We start from the raw sequence: 20,374 nt of genomic DNA on the forward strand, positions 1-20,374 counted from the left end.
CAGTCTGCCATCTGTAGTTAGCTTCACTGACTGAAAAATTTTTACTGTTACTATTCAAAATAAATACCTAATCTTGTAAATCGATTGTTTTACAGCTATATTGTATGTACCTCATTGAAACGGCTTTTGTAAACATCTGAAAATAATGCTTGGGTGCAGTATTTTCCCCTTGGGGGGGGGCAAGTTCTCTAAATTTGTAGATATTACCAATATTACCCAGCTGACAGCTGTATTTGGAAAAGTACATTTTAGAAGGGCACAAAATACTCAAGTTTTATAGAGTATGAGTTACTACCACAGCACAAGTTTTCACTAAAGTAGCTTTTACTAATTTATCAGAAAGTTTAATTCTGTAAAGTTTTAAATGGGGGGGGGGGGAGGAGAGCTTAGCAAATAAGAGGATTTTTTTAATAACACTTCGAAATTATGAATTAGCTGGCATATTTGTGTACAGCTGCCTTCTGTGTGTGTGTTGCTGCTTCAGATTAACCTGGGAGTGGTAGTGCTTTACTGAATTATTGCATCAAATGCGTGGAGAGGAGGCTGTCCTTGTGTCACTGAACAGCAGTTGCACGTCTCACATACTTACACACCCGCATGTGAATACGTGAATTTCTCATTTAATGACAGTGAAGGTGTGCTGTAGCTGCCTGTGCTTGCTCCCCTGTGCAGGCTGAAGGTTTTTTCATGTTAGGTGAAGGGAGGCTGGCTGTGTGCTTAGGGGTGGCCGTGGTTCTTTGTCACTGAGCTGCCTCGGAGGAAGGGAGTAATACTGTGTGCCTTCCTCCCTGCCTTTTGCTGCCTGGCTGGAGTTACAGGTCTGGCAGAGCTGATGGGGCTGCTTTCCAAGTCTCCTCCGCGAGGTGTGCAGGCGAGGCGTGCCGGGGGCTGGCATTCGGAAGGATCCCCCCACGTGAAACGTCTGCTGGGGCTGCCTGCTTTTTTCCTGTCAAGTCCCCACTGTCCCTGGGATGCCCCATTTCACGGCCGCGCCTCCCCAGCCGCTGGCGGTGCCTCCTCGTCCCTACCCGGCCGCGGGGCTGCTCCCGCTCCCTCAGCAGCGAGCGACCGTTGGCGGGAGCCGCCCTGAGGCGAGGGGAGAAGCCCCCTGGGGGGGCGGGCGTGCGGGGGGCGACCTGAGGGCGAGAACCGGCCTGAGGGCGGAGGACAGCCCGCCTGAGGAGCGCGGGTGCCCGCCTGAGGGACGGAGGTGCCCGCCTGAGGGGGAAGAACCAGCCTGAGGGGCGCGGGTGCCCGCCTTACGGGAAAGGGGCGCGGCGCCTCCTCCTTTCTCCAGCGACGGCTCGGGGCTGGCCGGCAGCCACACAAAGCGCCGCTCTCTCCCCTCCCTTTGTCTGCGTGGCTTTGTCTCCCCCCCGCCGCGGGCCGGGACTCCCCGCCTCCGGCCGCGCCGTTCCCCTTTGTGCCACCTGCGCACCGTGGGAACGGCCGCTCGCCCAATCGCGGCGCGCCGGGCTCCGGCACCGCTTTCGCTATTATTTGTCATTATTTTTAAATTTTTATTATTATTCTTTTCCTCCTCCTTCCCGCGTGGCGCCCACGCAGGGCGCGAGGGAGGTGCGGGAAGCCGCCGGGCGGGGTCGGCCCCGCAGCCGCCGCCACCGCCGCCTCCCTCCCTCCTTCCTCGGCGCCGTGCGCGTGCACGAGGGGCGCGCGGCGGGGAGCGAGAGAGAAGCGGAGGGCGGGGCGCGCGCGCGCGCGCGCGGCCGGGGCGGGCGGGGCGAGGCGAGGCGATAACCCTTGCGGAGCTGCCTGGGAGACCCCGGCTTTGGGGCTGCGCCAGCGCGCGCGGCGGCGCCTCCTCCTCCTCCTCCTCCTCCTCCTCCTCCTCCTCCTCCCTCCCCTCCCTCTCTCCCCCCCCAGCTCCCTTCCCCGCCCGCCCCCCCCGCGCCGAGTGGAAGGGGCTGGGGTTGGTGCCAGCAGCGGCGTGAGCGCTCGAGCGGCCGCCATTTTACGCCAGCTCCAGCACACTGTCCGGACACGCGCCGAGGGAGCCGGAGCAGGGGGGGCAGCTCCTCAGCCACGCCGAGCCGCTACAGCCCCGCAGCCCCCTTCGCACGGCGCTTCGAGCCCGCAGCCCCGCAGGTCAGCGGCAGGGAGCGGGGAGGGGAGCGGGGAGGGAGCCGAGCGGCGGCGGCGGCGGCGGGGGGGAAACGGGAGCGGGGCCCGGGCCGCGGTGGTGGTGGAGGAGGAGGAGGAGGGTGACGGTGAGGAGGGGGCGGCCGGGCGGGGCCCTGCAGCGCTGCCGTGCCGCTGGGCGGAGGGGCCGGCTGCCGTCGTGGCCGCTCCCGGTGGGCGGCCGGGGCCGGCCCGGTGGCCTCGCGCTAGGCCCGGCTGCTGCGGGGAGGAGGCGGCGGCGGGGCGGCCCCGGGCCGGGCCCGCTGCGGGACGCGTGGCCGCCGCCTCATTGTCCCGCCGGCCCCGCCGCTCCATTCATTGCCGGGGGGAGCCGAGCGGCTCCTGCACCGCGGGTCCCCCGCGGCCGCGTCCCGCCGTGTTCCCCCCCTCCACGCACAGCCGGCAAGGGAGGCTGGCGGCGGGCCCCCGCATTGTTTCGGGGAGTACGGGCTGAGGGGGGGGTCGGGAGGCGCGGCGAGCTCCCGGCCGAGTGGTGAAATCGGGCCCGGGGTGTCGCAAGCGGCCTCCCGGGGGGGATAAGGGTGAGAGGTGGGGAGCGGCTGCGGGGCTCGGGGCGTGGGGGGGGTGGGGGGGGGGAGCCGCTCCTCCCGCGGGAGCGTGGCGGGGAGGGGGGGAAGTCGGTCACTGGAGGAAGTTGTAGGACATCTGAAGGCGCAGAGCACGTGTTTCCATCGCGCTCATGGCGGCCGCCGCTGCCGCCGCCGCCGTGGGTGGGTGCGGGCTGCCAAGAGCGCTTTGTTCCTCTCGCTCGGCCCGGCCGGCACCGGGGAGGGGAGTCCGGGGCCTCCGGGGGGCGGGCGGCCGGCGGCTCGGCCGCGGCGGGTGTCAGCGGCGGTATCGCGGGGCTGCCCCGCCGCCCTCCCCCGCCGCTGGCTCCTTGCTCCATTTCGAACTTGTTCGGAGCTCCGCGGTGGAGAGACGGAGGGAGCGAGGTGAGTCAGTGTCTGGCTGGGTTGTGTAAAACCTGCAGTGAAAGCCACCCCACCCCCGCTAGGCAGCGGTGTCAGGGCTTTCCTTTGTGTTAGGGCTTCTTTTGAGGAATTTTGGGGCATCTCCCGAAGCCGAAAGTGTCACGGGAGTGGTCTGCGATCTCACTGCCGGAACAGGGCGGTCTGTTGCACGTGCTGTCACTGGAATTGCTCTACTCGAAGATATTTGTAGCTTAATCGTGATGCTTATTGTGTTTGGACAGATATCTGGAAACATGGCTACTGAACATGTTAATGGGAATGGTACTGAAGAGCCCATGGATACTTCTGCTGCAGTTACCCATTCTGAGCATTTTCAGACATTGCTCGATGCTGGTTTACCACAGAAAGTTGCTGAAAAACTAGATGAAATTTACGTTGCAGGTAAGGTGTAAAACTTGTAAAACCACACCTACAATACTTTATTATATTTGTCTGTCTTTGGGCTAAAATAGCAACTTGTGGTTTCCAAAGTATGGGGACTGCAGTCTTAAAAAATCTGTGGATTTTTGTCATTTAACGCTTTAATCTGTCATAGTATTTTTCAGAGAAAAGCCTTGGGCCAGGCTTGGACTTGAGGGTTGGGAAAGGGGGGAAAAAAATTGCATCTGACTGTGGCAACAGCTGGAATAGGCATCAGATGATTCTTAGAAGGGGCAGGTGATATGGTCTTTGTGCATTTTTAGAGTACTTCTAGGTAACTTTAAGTAACTGAAGTCTTGGTAGTCACCTTCTGATGGAAATGTTACTTTGTGATATAGTATTTGAGCTCATGGACGCAAAGGTTATTGTATGGAAATAGCTAGCATATTTAAAGCTGGATTTTTTATTTTTATTTTTTGGATTATTGTGATCAATCCTCTAGTGCTGCAGTTTATAGTCTTCTCTCTAAGTCAGGTTTTGATAGAGTCTTCCGAATTCAGCTTCAGGATATTAAAAATAAACTTGGCCTGTGTAACATCTGGATTTCAGAGAAGTCAAATACATGAAGGTAGTAGAACCTAGAGTAACATTTACTACCTTAGAATCATAAGTTTTTTGAAAACTTGATTTAAAAAAGTTATTTGCTCTTAATATGTTTAACTTAGAGGGCTAGGTAACTTCTTAAGTATTGTAACTTTAACCAGTGATTGATTTAGGGAACACTGAAATATATTAGGTGTGTTAAATATGGTTAAACAAAGATTGCTGCCCACGTGTAATTAGTAATTTTGTTCTTTTCTCTAGGGCTAGTTGCACATAGTGATCTAGATGAAAGAGCTATTGAAGCTTTAAAGGAATTTAATGAAGAAGGTGCACTGGCAGTGCTTCAACAGTTTAAAGACAGTGATCTCTCACACGTTCAGGTAACGTTAAGCAATTTAGCATATAATTGTTGAGGGATAAACTACTAGTAGACTGGCAAGAAGTTTGCTTAAATCTCTTCAGTGGTCCATATAAGATACGTAAAACAGGCCCTTTATTCGTTCAAGGTAGAAATTAATTCTGGCTTGTAATGTTCGCAGAACTGAAGATTAATGCATCTTTTGCAGAACAAAAGTGCCTTTTTATGTGGAGTCATGAAGACATACAGGCAGAGGGAAAAACAGGGGACCAAGGTGGCAGATTCTAGCAAAGGACCAGATGAGGCAAAAATTAAGGTATGTGCCTAGGAGATAAAAGGTATGAAGTCTGTCTGTGTTTTTTGCAAAGCTCTTGTGACAGAGACCTTAATTCTTATAAAAACTGTGATATTCTAGTAAAGGCTATTTTAGATTATTCATCGTTATTTAAGAGCTGTCATTCACATTTTCATCTTACATTGCATCTTCAAGAGAAAACTTACATCCTGTTAATTACTGGGTCTGAATGTATATTGAAAAATGAAAAAGATTGGGAGGTTTGATTTATGACCTGAGGACTGACTAGTTGAGACAGTTTTACTGTTTCACAGTTTTAGGAAACTTGTCAGCATAGATCTCTGAGTTCAGAATACCTAACTTCAGCTACTGTTTCAGCTTCTACAATTCAGGTTCAAAGCAATTCCACAACAGGGAGATAGCATGTGTGTCATAATCTGTACCCAAAATTGTTTTAAAGGATACTTTATTTCTTCATGTGAGTCTCCTGATACCAAGAAACTGGTGTCCAGAGTTAGACATACCACAGCTTATGTTAAATTCCATGATTAGCAACTTTTCCAAAGCTAAAGGAAAGGAAAACCAAAATATGCTTAGTTGATGCTTTAGAGAAGTGAGATAATCTTTCATCTTTAACTTTTTATATGTAAAGTGCAAAATGAATGTTAAAGATTACAAGTAACTATGTAGCTTGCAAAACTAGAATGTCTTTGTTTTTCTCACTTGGAGGCTGGGATGCTATTTAAGTTTGTTTGTTTTTTTAAAAAAGAAAAAATAACAAGTGATACAGTTCTTGTCACCATCACATAAAACAACAGTATGTATTAAGTACCTCAAAGTAGCACAGCTTTCAGTGCTGATGGCTATAGCATTTAAAGTCACTCTGCAATTTTTCAGTTGTGAAATTAACTCCTGATTATAATTGGACTTGTTAAATATGCTGTTCCTTTGTGCGTGGAGTTGATGTGTCTTTGTACAAAATTGTTAAGAAAAGACTACTTTCAGCAGAGTTTCTCATTAGATATTTTGCATACATTTGTAACTGTATGCAGTGGTCATAGTGAAGACCTCTTGGGCTGGGATGCTGCATGTGCCCACAGGGAATTGAAGGGAGGATGGGGAGGGATAACAGCATAGGAGGAAGGGAGTTTGATCACAACTTCAGCGGTGGGATACCTGAAGCAGAAAGAACAGTGTTCTAGGAGTGTAAGCACTTAAACATGTGTTCGTTAACTTCACACTTATGAGTAATCTCATTAAGTGAAGGGAACTTCTGTGCATAAACGTTTGCAGGATTGGGCATGCCAAAACAAGAAGTGGCTCGGACTGCTAAGATCTTCCTAATTAAAGGGAAGCTCGCTGTTCTATTACTCGGCCTCTTTTTTGTATGAAAATGAAGGAATTGGGAAAATTCCATGTGAACCTCCAATTTTCTAGTGTTTCTTTACCTGGCAGTTTTAATAATTGTTTTGCAAGTTGGTTGTTGAAGTGCTAGCAGTAGGCTTGTTCGCCTGTGAGTTTCAAAGCAATACAGTTTAAGATGAATTATGAGCATGTCTGTTGTCTGTGAATGAAGTACGTCTAAATTAGCTGAATTTGCATATGATTTTAAAATTTTAAATTTCTTACTTGAAGGCACTCTTGGAGAGAACCGGCTACACTCTCGATGTGACTACTGGACAGAGAAAGTATGGTGGACCTCCTCCAGAGTCTGTATATTCAGGACAGCAACCTTCCGTTGGTACAGAGGTATGGAGAAGATGTTTGTGTAGATGAACTGCTTTTATATATATATATATACACACACACACACACCTAATGAATAAAAATACTCTGTGCCTCTTGTAGATATTTGTGGGCAAGATTCCAAGAGACTTGTTTGAAGATGAACTTGTTCCATTATTTGAGAAAGCTGGCCCTATATGGGATCTCCGCTTAATGATGGATCCATTAACTGGTCTAAATAGAGGATATGCTTTTGTCACCTTTTGTACTAAAGAGGCAGCTCAGGAGGCTGTTAAACTGGTAAGTTTTCTTATTTCTTTTTTTTTTAAAGAACACTGTGGATTGTAAGCAGTTGTCCTGATCCTAATGTCTGAATGCTTAAAATTAAACTGCGTCATTTTTAGGTGATTTTACAAATGTCCACCAGGCATTTTTAAATATTTTTACACTGTGTATAACTCTGTGATGGGCATATCAGGGACAGGAAATAAAGTAGGTGGACTGCTGTTTGGTTTGGTTAGGTGAGCCTTTGCTAAGACAACTTTTGTTTAATGGTGACTGCTGAACTGTGCATTTGGATGAGTTTTAGAAGTGTTTGTTGAGATGCTGTGTTACAAAGGAGTTGGGCAGGTTTTATGATTTTGATTTGCTGGTGCACCAGCAGGGGGCACCATGCTGGGAAAATGCATCTGAAGTCACAGAATTTCATAAGATACTTCAGATGATAAGTAATCGCTTTTGACTTAAAAGGTCTGTTTTGTCTATTTTAGCTATCTGGAAAATGACAGAAAAGCTACCGGTTAAAAACTTCCTCTGCTTTAGACAGAGGCGTCAAATGGTCTGATATAAGAAATGGGAAACTTAATAAGCTTTCCAGGTTTTATGTCCCCAGTCTTTGCCCTGCTCTTCTGTTTTTCTAGTTACATGAAATTTGAATTCTTTGAGCTAGTTACTACTGCACGGATGTGGCTGAGATCACAGTGCATGGTGTGACCCTAAGAATGCTAACCATACTCATTCTGAGGCGTGCTGATACTGCACTAATATGGCAAGGTTAAAATCTCTCTTCTGTATTAAGGGGCATCTTAGGCCATTAAGGTACCTTGCTAACCCACTTGGTTGAGATGAATCAGACTGAAGATAAAAATGCCTCCCAAAAGTATTAAAATGTCATTATTTTTTTTAAAGTACAAAAAAGTCTGGTATCTGCCGTTTAGCTTTTTAAACAAGAATGTCTGGTGTGTTCCTGTGTGCAATCCAAATACCCTTATGATAACTGTTTGCATATACCTCTTTGTACTTTCTTTGTCAGCCTAGCTATTTATATTTTGTGTAAACTCATGAGTTATTCACATGACTTACCCAAAGAGCAAAAGAAATTTAAATATATTATCAGAAGTGTCTATTAAATGAAGAGGAATTTTTCTTCAGTTAACTGTGTTTTGCTTAAATGCAGCATGCTCCTGAGGGGGTCTGAAAAGTCATTCAGATTGGGTTTCCATAAAAGTTACAGCTTGGGTCCTGGCCTCAGTCTTCCACTAGACATCTGAGGGAAGGGAATGAGGTCCCTTTATATTTGATCTTTGATATGCAGGAAAAAATAAGGCATTGCGTTTTGTTTCTCTGCTAGATAGTCATAGAGTGTAATAGATGAAAAGTGTTAGGGTTGATATGGCAGTTTTTCAGTCTTCATGCTAACCTTTGAAGGCAGGGTTAGTTCTAAAGTGGATCCTGTGGCATTTGTCAGCTTTTGAATGGTCCCAGTCCCAGTTGACTGGGTAGCTTGGTGTGTTAGAAGTTGCCCAAGGGGCCTGAGTGATTTGCAGGGGTACCAGCAAAGTATGGCTGTGTGGCTTAGTTGAAAATGATGGGTCTGTGTCTTGTAGATTTTTACATATGCATGGGAGAGGCTGCTGAAAGACCTCTGAGAAATACTAAACTATTGGTCCTAGTTATTTTAACAGTCTAGTGTTTTAACAGGCAGTATTATTTCTGATACTACCTCTGATGTGTAGACAACTTGTTTCAGGGATTTCTGGAAATTATGGAACCGGGGGTTCTCTATTTCCCATCCTCTTCCCAGATGCTTTTTTTCTCTGTTCATGATTCTGAAATATACCAAAAATGAGAATAAAAATCTCTGCATTGCTTTAGTTTTCCGATTAATAGTCAGCAATGAGACTTTGTCAATACGCAAACGGCAGAAAATACGCTGACCTGTCTTCAGGCCCTTGCAGTTGGTGTAACGTATTCTGCGTGTGATTCACTTCTGTATGGCTGTGATACCAACCACAGTCTTCTAACATCTTCGTATAACAATGAACAAATATATTAGATAAACTTAATGTTGACTTACTCTATTCATCGACCAGAGGAAACCTTGCACTTAAAAGGTTAAAGCCCTGATTTTGTTTATGTATAGCTCCAGCAGCTTAAAAAGGGAGATCCCTAAATTTTGTTTGAAATACTTTTGGTGCTGTGCTTGAGACAAAAATGGAACAATGCTGTGGCTTGATCCTGAGAAGAGAGATATGAACAGTAGTTAACTTTATGTCCAATACTCAATCCAGTGTACAGGTGTCAATTCCCCCAGCCAGTTAAGTAGAAGTGGCATCTGAAGTGCTGTTCATGCAAGTATCAGCTGTTACAAGTCAGGTCTGACTTTCTTCAGTTTTTTTTTTTTTCCCTTGTCTGCATGCTTGCATTTCCCTTTTGTTTACACTCTTTCAGCTATGAATTATAATTCCAGTTGTGTGTTTATGTGCACATTCAATTCCTATTATTTCATACGAAGCTGTTAGATTTCAGTTTTGGAAAGGATTTCTGACTGATGAGGGTTACTGCAGACATGCACAAATTAAATACTTGTGGGCCGAGCTTATAGGAGAAGGTATACTGCATGCTACTATATACAGTTTTAAGCATTTTAGACTAGAGCAAGCGTAAACTTGATCAAAGTGCAGGTACAGGTGCAAATATCCCTATTAAGCAGTTTGCCACCTAGGCACAGTAGTGCAGCTTGTTTGCTGCTGGAACCAAACTGCAGGTGAAAGTGGAGGAAATGACAAAACAGACTTTACCTGTTTGTGAATCAGTTCTTGAGGAACTTAGCAAAAAAAAATCTTTTCTGGTATCTAGGGGGTGCTAATGTCTCTGCTGACTTCAGGCATTGCTTCAGTGGTGACGAGGGAAAAGTGTTATGCTGACCTTGCTAATTTGGTAGCCAGACTGTTACGGCACTTCATCCAAATTAAGATTTGGGGCCATTGATATCTAATCTAAGTTTGCAGCTGCTTTGCAAACTATTTGCCCCTAAAACACCAATTGTGTATTTAGTAGCACCTAACACTAGACTGTTTCATCTGTGGTAGGATACACATATGATGGGGAGTAGTAAAGTGTGATAGTATGAAGAAAAAGAAACTAATATCAGCGTGGAATAGCAATGTTAGAGTACTTACTTTTCTTTGAAGTTATGAGAAGTTTTTGTTATGAGGTGTGAGAGAGCCTCTTTTTTGGATTAAATAGACTTCAGTCTTAAATTTTAATAGGAGCAGTCAGATAATGATACCTTCTCTTATCCATATATACTTGAGTTGAAGAAGAATCAGTTTGTCTTGTATCCGGACTAATAAGCTGCTAGCTTTTTTGTAAACCTGTTTCTTTAAAGGATTTTTTTTTTCAGCTAGTATAATCTTCTATGTTAATGCATAGAAGTCTTTGTCAGTGTTCGTAAATATATATATAGTCTTCCTGTGTGGTTTTGTTTCAGAGTTTAAAATCAACTCTTCCTCTGCTACACACAGTCAACAGATAGGGAGATGTCTTTTACTGTATTGTATTATGCTTTGCGACATAACTAGTTGGAAAGATGCCACTCAAGATTCTTCTCGCATGTACAGTTTTTTTTAGCTCACTCCTTGTACAATTGCCTAGCTTTGAAGGTCTTCAGTGATGTAGTTTTTGTTTGTAATGGCTAAATATAAATACCTCTTCACCCTGATTTTTAGTGCCCTAAGCAAGAAGGGGGTGTGGGAGATCTTGCTTATGTGGGAAGTTTACCACCAGACACAAAATCACTCACAGAATAAATAGCTAGATTAAATTTTGAAAAGCTATCCTACTACTTGTCAATAAAATGTTGACCACAAAATACATTTTCCTGGCTAAAGAATTGCCTGTTGCAGGGCGTGCAGTGCAGGAAAGTGGTTGATGTACCATCAGTTGACCTCCCAGCTGCTTATTTGGATGATACATGTCTGTCTGCATCTCAATGAAGGGCATTTTTTGTCAGCAGATGTCTACAGTAATAGTTTTTTTCCCCTTGAACTGTTGATGTGTTCAGAGTGTTTTCTAAACAGTCTGTTTGGGGAGCGGGATATGAACAGAAGTCTTAAGATTTCAAAGCAATAGAAGTCTCTTTTTGCTGTTTGCTGTCTCTATCTGTGTAATCTACGTGCTTCGGAAAGAATTCGGCAGTTGCTCTTGTATGCTTTGTGGAGAAGACCCGATCATGGCTTTCTTTTGTGAATGTGGAGCTTTGGAAGGGAATCCGACTTAAATTGTAACACCTGTCTTCTATTAGACACACAATACAATTTAAGAATTCACAGATGCGATCTGTAGAGGAACCTGAATTTTGTTTTGTGCTGTTGTGAAGGGGGAGTAGCCTTGACCTTGTCAGTTTGGACATAATACTTACCTTCTGGGGTTCTACATGAAGAAGTCTGAAGGTGTATGTACTAAGACTAAGGCTTGAACAAGAAAGGAAGGGTAGTTGTTGGCTGACACTGTGGAGATAGCTTAGAGAGCACGGGTATAGTGCAAAATAATTGAGTATATATAATAAGAATGTGTTAATTGCCAAAGAATTCAATATATTACTAAATTACATCTTTGCAGAAGAAAAAGATTTGGTATTGCTGCTGTTGGACTGGAGTGAAAGTTATGTGTGACTGATGATTGTCTGTTTTTCTTTCAGTACAACAATCACGAAATTCGTTCTGGAAAACACATTGGTGTATGCATCTCTGTTGCCAATAATAGGCTTTTTGTTGGTTCTATTCCTAAGAGTAAAACCAAGGAGCAAATTGTTGAAGAATTCAGCAAAGTAACAGGTAACTGAGCAACTGTTGCATACAGCTAGAGGATGGCAAACGTGATCAGTGATGAAGTATTTTTTACCATCTTTTGGCTTATGGTTGAATGACAATGAATTTAAACTGAGATGTCTTAGCATTTGTCCTGATTTTATTTATTTATTATTTTAAAAAATAAAAATCTTACCGTGCTGAGGGCTGAAATATTTGGAATTAAACAAGGTGTGCAGTTCCAAGTTTTACTGAGAAAATGAGTGTATTGTTTAAAAAAGCCATTCGAACAGATGGTTTAATTATTTCAGTGCTAATGGATGTTTTAAAGCTTTTCAAGACAGAACTGAAGCAGGTTGGGAAACACAACTAGTTCTGTGCTTCAGAGTTCTTACTGATTTGATAAGGATCTCTTTCTGTTAACAGCACATAAACTTGCTAAGGTAACGTTTTACGGCTTCCTGTGTTACTGAATGATATACTTTAGGTTCCTTGGAGCAACACTGAAACTCTTAGATGTCTTGAAATCGTGCAAGTTTAACCTTTTGTTCTTTGGACATCCGTGGAAAAAAACAGATGCTGATAAGTATTGTGACTTAGGGGGGTCGAAAGGAAAAGTAACAAAGCACAGCTTTTGGTTGCACTCTCTGCTCTGTTCAGTGAGATGGAAGGTATCCTTCTATAGCTTCTAAGCTCTCTTCACTTAATAAAAGGGATCCTGAGTTGGGATAGTCCAATGTCTCTTGGAGAATGTGGGCCTTGAAAGTAGGGAAGTCTCAATAAGCACGTAGTCTAAAAAGACTAGCATGTAGTGCTTTTCTGGAATTGCTAATCGGATGCATACTTCTCAGAAAGATAATCCTTAGTTTATAATACAAACTCATGGATTAACGCCATAACAAAGGAATATTTTGCTTATTTTCAGAGGGCCTTACAGATGTCATATTGTATCATCAGCCCGATGACAAGAAAAAGAACCGGGGTTTCTGTTTCCTTGAATATGAAGATCACAAGACTGCTGCTCAGGCCAGACGTAGGTTAATGAGTGGCAAGGTGAAAGTCTGGGGAAATGTTGTTACAGTTGAATGGGCTGACCCTATAGAAGACCCAGATCCCGAAGTCATGGCAAAGGTAATAAAGCTATAAGGGAAGCATAATCTATGTAAAGTGTCTTATTCCAAAGTAAATCCTGCTATGAGCATAAGTTTAAATAGCATCTTTCAGCCCTCTTGAAAAAAAGTGCTGTGAGATGATAAAAATAAGAATGCACTCTAGAATTGATGTGAATTCAAAAAAAAAAAGTATTGGCAAATGTTATCCTGTGTTCCCAAGGATGAATGATACGTATGCTGATGTAGTTGATTCCTGATGTGGAAGTGGTGGTGGCGACTCCCCGAAATATGGTGGCATGGAAATCCAGAAATGATCAGAGAACAAGCCTTAATGATTTTTAACCCTGGAACTACATTTTATCACTTCAGAAGTAGAATGTTACAGTAACACATACAAATTGGAATTTTTAAAGCTTTTCTGTAGAAGTTACTTTTGAGTAGTTAAGCAATTACTTTGTATTTGGAATTTGTATTTGGTTCTGTTTGTATGCAATTACTTTGACTTGGGCAGGGTATTAATTCCTTAAAATATTAAGACTGGCAATACTTTGGAGTTGGAGTATTTCAGTTAAGCTAAGGCCTGAACTGAAACATCTTGAAGTACGTTATAGCACTTTATTTTGCCGCAGAAATATTATCTCTTTTTTCCCATCAGATAATACCCAGACCTGTCTTTTTCAATTGCGTTGTGTAGCTGAGTTGTTTCATGGAAGCTCCTAGCCTAGTCTATATCTTTATCTCTTTCTCTTTACTTGCTTTTTGCCTTTTCTTTTACTCTTACTTGAGACATGTCACTGGAGTCCTACTTTGACGGACCTAGTAATACAGTGTGGCTGGAGTCTCCTCTTTGGTGAGCCATAAGGGAAAAGGGTTGGGACAGGGGCTCATTTTTAGGAAAAAAAGTCTGCTTTTATAACATGGCTATCACAGAAGCTCTTGGACTACCCTGTTTGCAGACTTCATTTTCTTGCCCTGTATTATATATGAGCAACAGCAGGGAGGAGTCTTGCAGGTAAAATTTGTCAGAGGTGACATTTCCTATATGTGGGTCTATCTGATCAGTTTCTTGGCTCAAGAGACATTCTACTCCAACAAACTGTTGAATTAGCACAAACTTCTGCTGACATGACCACATAGATAAGCGGGGTGTGATAGGGGATGTGATGAGGTAGGTGTCTTTCTGAAGTAAGTTTATAAATGTGAGAATGAAAGGCTAAAGAAGTTAGTGTTTTGCCCCACTTAATATTCATTTTTTGAACGTTAATGTTTTAATACCTCACATTTTTTTGTATTTAAAGTGGGAAATGTGCAGAAAATGTTATGTTTTATTTCTGTTTGCCGAATACAGGCAGTTGATGCAAAAGGGAATGGAAATGTGAATGAGAACGCTGAAAAAGTAAAGAGTGCATAGTTTGTGGCTGTAGGTAGAAACTGAGGCAAGTGTTGGTGTCAGACCTTTCTAGCTTGCTGCATCCCTTGGTTTATTACTCCAAAAAGGACAGGCTCTGTTCCAGTCTTTTTTGCCCACTTGCATATGTCTGCAGAAAGCCTGATTGCATTTGGGCCCCTCTGGAGGTGTTAGGTTTGCTTTCTGGAGTTTACTGCTGTGTTATGTTTAAGAGCAGCTGAGCTACTTGTCACATTCATGCTGATCTCCCAGATGTGAGCTGCAGGTTGGCTGTCTGCTCCTGAGTACTGTTCATTCGGGAGCAAAGGGAGAGCGCTTGGCCCTGGTCTCACACATGCCTTGTAGAAGGCTCTGGGGGAAACACTGAGTAAGAGTAGGAGGTTGCTTTCATCACAGTAATCGTCTGGTCTGCAGTGTGCTCATCCAGTTTACTAGAAAAGAAAGTCCATAAGAGCAAAGCATGGGGAAGACAGATTCACCTCGGTAGCTAGAAGGTGAACAGCATTGTTCTAAATACCTGGCAGAAAAGCATGCCATTTCATCAGTGTATTGACACCTACTAATTTACAGTTCTGAAGTGTTCTCTCAAGCCTTTTTTTCCTTTCTCCTCCAGACTTTTGTTTAAATGTTGTGGAGAGTGCTACATGGATGTATACTTACCAATACTGAAGTACTTGAAATTTAAAGAGGGGGTGTTACCTTAAACATGAAGTACCTTCAGCACGAGGAGGAAAGCTTGCTTTTGAAGCTATGGATGTGTGTGCTAGGGGAGTTGAGTACTTGTTCTGACAGATCAGTGTATGCATATAATGGGTGCTGTAATTGATTTCTAGTCCAAACTTTTTTTCTAATGTCCAGTAGTTGTGTTGATAGTTTAATTTCTCCTAAGCAGCATTTTGATGCCTCTTATGTTTTAAATTATTTCTGTAACGTGGCTGAGGCTACAGAGCATGTGCTACATTGGCAGGTTAAGCAGCTAAATAAAGTCTTGTGCTCATGGCTGCCTGGTAGATTACAGGAGAGGAGACAGGGATACTAACCCTTGGAGAACATAATAACGAAGTTTGAATGTTTGTGCTGTAGGTAAGAAGAGGAAAAGGAACAGATCTCAGTGGTTTTGGGGGTAGTCCAAACTTTAGCAGTTTTACAAGTGGGTCCTGCCTTTGTGACAAAATGTTGCTTTGCACTTATGATAGATATTAGTATATTGCTTGTTCTAGATCTGTATAATTGGTTACAACCTGCAAGCCTTAATCAAGAGGACTTCTTTAACCTCTTCACCTTAAATGAAGTAAAAATAGTTCTTCTTTCACCCTATGCTTTAACCTGCCTATTAGTTTTGACATCTTCCTTGACTGGTTGAGCTACACTTCTGGTCTGTAATGTGACCAAAGATATTATTGAGGTGTTAGAGACTAATGGATTTGTCTATGTGGGAGAAAATTGAAAGTAATTTCTTATTTAAAAAATAATATCCTGCTGGTACTAAAATCATCATCTTGTACTAAAAAAAAAAATGCTTTTTGAGTTGTTTTTAACTATATCTGACACTAAGTATGTCAGTCATTGCGGGCTTACTGGTGAAGGCTACTTAGGGCTGGTTCTTCACAAAATTCAAGTTTTCATCCTTTTCTGAAGTATAAGAATAAGGAACATTTGTTTGCAACTTACCAGTTTTAAAAGCAAGTGGTTACACAACAAAACTTCTGTGATTCTCTTAAATGAAATAAGGTAAGATAAAGATAGCGATTAGAATGGTTTACTAAAAATGGTTCTTGGAAGGCACACAGTTCACTTGTACTATCAAGGCATATAGGAGAAGCTTAACACAGGGTAGGAGAAAGCTTTCCTTGTGGAGCTGGCTGTGACTTTTTTTATCCCCTGAGAATCAGCAAAAATAGCTATTGCCAAAGGCTGGAGTTGATTCTCTGGATCAGAGTTATGGTCTTGTAGTATCCTTTTTTTTTTTTTTTGCCAAACTCTGCATCCCATTCTAGTTCTGCAATCAAGTGAGACAAAGATTTATAGAAGCCTTGCCTGTTTATTTGTAACTTAATTACACAGTAATTATGTCTTATACAACAGGTATTGGGGTTTACTGAATTCCTGTACTTTGTAGGAGCAGAGGTTATAGCTCTGCTTCAGGGAATTGAAGCGTGCTTTCCGTGGTCCTTTGGTACCCCGTGTCACTTGTGTTGACCTTTAGGACTAGGAACGGGAAGTCTAAAGCTGCCATGTACCGTGTTCACTTGCTTTTTGTCATTAGCTAGTTAGAAGCCACTAACAGTGGAGGGGGTGTGGAAAGATGTTGCAGGTTTTTGTGGCCGGTTGGCAGCCGCACTGTAGGAAAGTAACGCTATTATGTCAGTGCGTGGTGGCAGCGTATGGAAGATGTGGGGGCAACCTCAATGTGGGGGCAAGGACAAGTCTTTGAATGCTGCCAGCCCACTAACATGTGTGATTTGCTGGTGTCCAGTGCATGCCGACTGGTGTATCTAGTGTCAGTCTTTGTCAGATTGCATTGTTTTCTTTCATCTTAAAACATATGGTGGTTGGTTCAACTTTGTATTGATGATGTAGTCACTGTCAGGCAGCTAACAAGATGTATCTAAACCCTTAAGATAAATAGCCTTTCTGATCTTAAAAGCTGCCTGGCACTCTTCTTGTAGCTTACAAGCCATGTTGCATGCTTTAGAGGGGGAGGGAAAAGGTTTTCAGTTGAGTTGAGGTGGCTGTTTCTCAAGGAAAGGACTCAGTTTGACTTGTGAGAAAGTCCAAGGGCGACCTGGCAATGTCAGCCTTTATATCCTTTTCTGTATTTCTTCCCTCTTGTAACCGTGGATTCAGGTCACTGACTGCTCCTCAGGCAAGCGCAGTCCTGCTGCTAGGTATTTGGTGTAGCTGTAGCAGGGAAGCCACAAGTTAAGCAGCTTGAGAGCTACAGCGCTGTCACCTCTGACCTAGATATTACAGTGATGACTGTTCTGCAAAACCTGTCTAAACAATGGAATGTTTTGATAAGTTAATTATTTTATGTGTAACCAGTCTCAGTTGCCTTCTTTCAAATTTGAAAGCGTTCCTGAGTTGAAAATTACTGCTGCTAGGATTTTTTCAAATGTTAACAGAAACTGTATTGACTTTCAGGATACTAGTGCTATGTAATCGTGTTTGAAAATTGATCTAATATTTTTAGCAGTCAGGGATGTTTGCAGCCAACTTGTGCTATATGAATATATATATAAGCGTATATATTTACATAACTGCATCTATAAAATGCTGCACTTAAAGTGTAATGATATTTTCAGTGCTGCCAATAGTAACAACTTGCAAAACTTTTTGTCTAAATATTGTTTTTAATTCTTTTTTTCCAGGTAAAAGTTCTGTTTGTACGCAATCTTGCCAATACTGTAACAGAGGAGATACTAGAAAAGGCCTTCAGTCAATTTGGAAAGCTAGAGCGAGTGAAGAAGCTAAAAGACTATGCTTTCATTCATTTTGATGAACGGGATGGTGCTGTAAAGGTAAGTGAAGAGGGCTGTACCCTTGTGTGTGTGTGCGCCTGTGACTAAGTATAACATTTTTTGAAGCTGTATACGTCTAACTTCAGAAAAAAAAAGTCTGTCTGGAGGAATGTTCAAATGCTTCTGATGCCTTTGTCCTCTCTGGGTATCTCCTAAGAAAATGCATTTCTTAATTTGAAAAACTAGATCTTAGATGCAGTAGTTCTTCTGATCTAAGTAGTTCTGATGAATATCTAAGATAGTCATACCTGTTATCAGTTGAAATTGAAGTGCCAGAAGTTGAGAGACTTTTCTCATCAAGTTAGCAGTAGACTCTAGTGCAGGTTCTCTAGGACAGCTGATAAAAATTTAGGTAATCTGTTTATTTTCTAGGAACAGAATGACTTCCTTTTTATGGTGTGGAATAATCACCTATTCTTTTCATGAGAGGTGTGGGACAACTGAGGAATTGTCTTCCCTGGATTTTGTTAGCCTGATCTTGTTGGATTTTCTCTGGTCATCTGTTGTTAGGAAGGGAAAGTGCACTTCCTCTCCTGTCTATAGTGTGTCTATTTTTATGTCCCGTGGGAGGATACAGCAGGATACAAGGGGATTCAGCTTTTCTTGTTCATCCAGATGCCTTGAAGCAGATGCTTACGAAGATGATGGAAAGAATCTTCTCACAGGATACGTATCCTGTCGAGGCTCAGCTATGTAGCTTCCCTAGAAGTGGTAGAATCTTCAGGATTCCTCTGCTTAAAATTAATTTGTAGAAATTACTGTGACCCACGGGAACATGCGCGTGTGTTGGTGTCGTTTTTGTGTTTTTGTATTTTTTTTTTTTTAGGTGAGAATGACACGTACTCTTTTTGGGGGGGTTTCTGGCTTAAAAAAGAAGTTACTACATGTAAAATAAAGACATAAAAACATACACTCATCTCTAGTTTTAGTACCATTTGCGTTTATGCTAACAGTAGACGTTTACTGCAAATATTTTTCTACTGTCCTTTCAGAAATTAATTCTGTCCCTTCATTAACTGAAATAGCTTACGAAGATTGAAGCCTATTTAGAATTTTTAGTGGAAGACTTTTACATGCCATACTGGGTTTGAGAACTAAGAGGAAATGCATAACTTTCTGGAACCCATAATACTGTGCTGTCTAATTTTTTTAGATTTATTGTTGTTTTAGCTATGGATAACATTTAAAAATGCATATTCTAAAGGATAGAGTAAACTTAATAACTTCAGATATGCTTAGAAGTATATTTAAAGTCTGGTTAATTCCTTCAGGCAATGGAAGAAATGAATGGCAAAGATTTAGAGGGAGAAAACATTGAAATTGTTTTTGCTAAGCCACCAGATCAAAAAAGGAAAGAACGGAAAGCTCAGAGACAAGCGGCTAAAAATCAGATGTAAGTGTAAATGCATGCACATATGTTGTATTACTTCTGAAAGACATGTATATTCGTACAGAACTAGAACTTGGGGTAGTTAGTAGCTTTACCATAGCGTATACAGGTTCTTTGGCTTCTCTGAAAATGTTGGATGCATTTAAGTTGTTTGATTTTACTTAAGATATAGTAATGGTGTTTGTGAGAATGCAGGTATCGTTTTGTTCAGTGGGTGTATGAGCACCAGAGGAAATGTTTGCAGGCCATTAAATGTGCACGCTTCTCACTTCAGAATAAAAAGTTTCCTGGATTTCTGCACTGGTCTGTCACATGAATGTATTCAGCAGCATGTATTCCTTGTAGCAGACCTAGAAGTACTGGTACAGGTCCCACTGTTAAAACACCCTCTGAAGGGAGGATCCTGGCATGCTTTTTGCCACTTCCAGAAGACAGATTATTCATGAAGTTTCTAAACTCACACTAATAAAGATCTCCCGTTAATAAGTGCTGAACATGGCAAACAATGCATTGCTTGCCACTGTGTTCTGCTTAATGTTCTCGTGTATTTATCATCTTGGATATCTCGTAGCTTTCCTAACCATCTTCCCTCCCCCACTGTATTTCCAAAAATAATTTCTGCCAGTGCTGCTGTGCAGCATACAAGAAGGCAGAATAGTGAGGTTACCAGATTAATACCGATCTCCAGATGGTGACCTAGCATATGCAAGAAACTGCTTAAGTTTGCCCTGCTTATAGGTGTCGTAACTTTCTTGGCCCTTCTGTTCTCCTTCCCCAGGCATCTGGTGTTACTGTAGTCAATTTCATTATTCTTTTGCTCCTCTTCTGTGCTAGGGCTTTTCTGTTCTAAGTTTTTTTTTTTTTTGGCAATACTTTCTTTCTCTATATTCTGCGTCTTTTCAACATCACAATTAAAAAAAAAACAAACACGATTAATTATAATTTGAAATGCTGTTGAAAGTTGTACAACTTGCCTCTTGACATGGACAACTGTTTGCATGGTTTTGTTGTCTCTGGGAGATGTGCATTCTCTGGTTGAGTTTGAGTAATATCAGAAAAATTTCATTCTGTAGTAGATGGTTCTGCTAGCTTTGTGTTCAGGATCTGGTAGTGGTCCATTTCCAGAGATGGAAAAGGAAGATAATCTTAAAAGGTGCTTGATCAGTTAGTTAAGTGCTGTGTGATTTCCTTTCCCTTGCCCCCACCTGTTATTTGCAGGTAATCTGAGATTCAGAATTATTAGTTCTGGATATTACGCACGTATTTATCCCACTGGGATGCTTCCTGATATGTGACACCTCTAATATATATTCATACAATATTGTATGTTATCTCCCCACACCCTCTTTAACAGATGCATGCCTGATTTTGTGGATATAGG

At 42.7% G+C, this 20,374-nt stretch overlaps 1 protein-coding gene across 5 annotated transcripts in view; it reads left to right on the forward strand.

Annotated features, from left to right (window-relative positions):
- Nucleotides 1-1,887: 1,887 nt before the first annotated feature.
- Nucleotides 1,888-20,374, forward strand: part of SYNCRIP (synaptotagmin binding cytoplasmic RNA interacting protein) — a 25,486-nt gene continuing 6,999 nt past the window's right edge. For 3 of the 5 annotated variants that reach the window (XM_035322758.1, XM_035322759.1, XM_035322760.1), the window contains exons 1-9: nt 3,353-3,512; nt 4,356-4,474; nt 4,661-4,768; nt 6,383-6,496; nt 6,596-6,772; nt 11,454-11,589; nt 12,488-12,693; nt 17,454-17,603; nt 18,875-18,996. In XM_035322758.1, the coding sequence (XP_035178649.1) occupies nt 3,365-3,512; nt 4,356-4,474; nt 4,661-4,768; nt 6,383-6,496; nt 6,596-6,772; nt 11,454-11,589; nt 12,488-12,693; nt 17,454-17,603; nt 18,875-18,996 (1,280 nt within the window). In that variant the 5' untranslated portion in view covers nt 3,353-3,364. Of the gene's footprint in view, nt 2,107-3,348; nt 3,513-4,355; nt 4,475-4,660; nt 4,769-6,382; nt 6,497-6,595; nt 6,773-11,453; nt 11,590-12,487; nt 12,694-17,453; nt 17,604-18,874; nt 18,997-20,374 lie in introns of those variants that run through there. The other 2 variants (XM_035322761.1, XM_035322762.1) reach the window with 2 other exon arrangements.

This window comes from Oxyura jamaicensis, chromosome 3, assembly GCF_011077185.1.
Source record: "Oxyura jamaicensis isolate SHBP4307 breed ruddy duck chromosome 3, BPBGC_Ojam_1.0, whole genome shotgun sequence".
Classification (NCBI taxonomy): Eukaryota; Metazoa; Chordata; class Aves; order Anseriformes; family Anatidae; genus Oxyura; species Oxyura jamaicensis.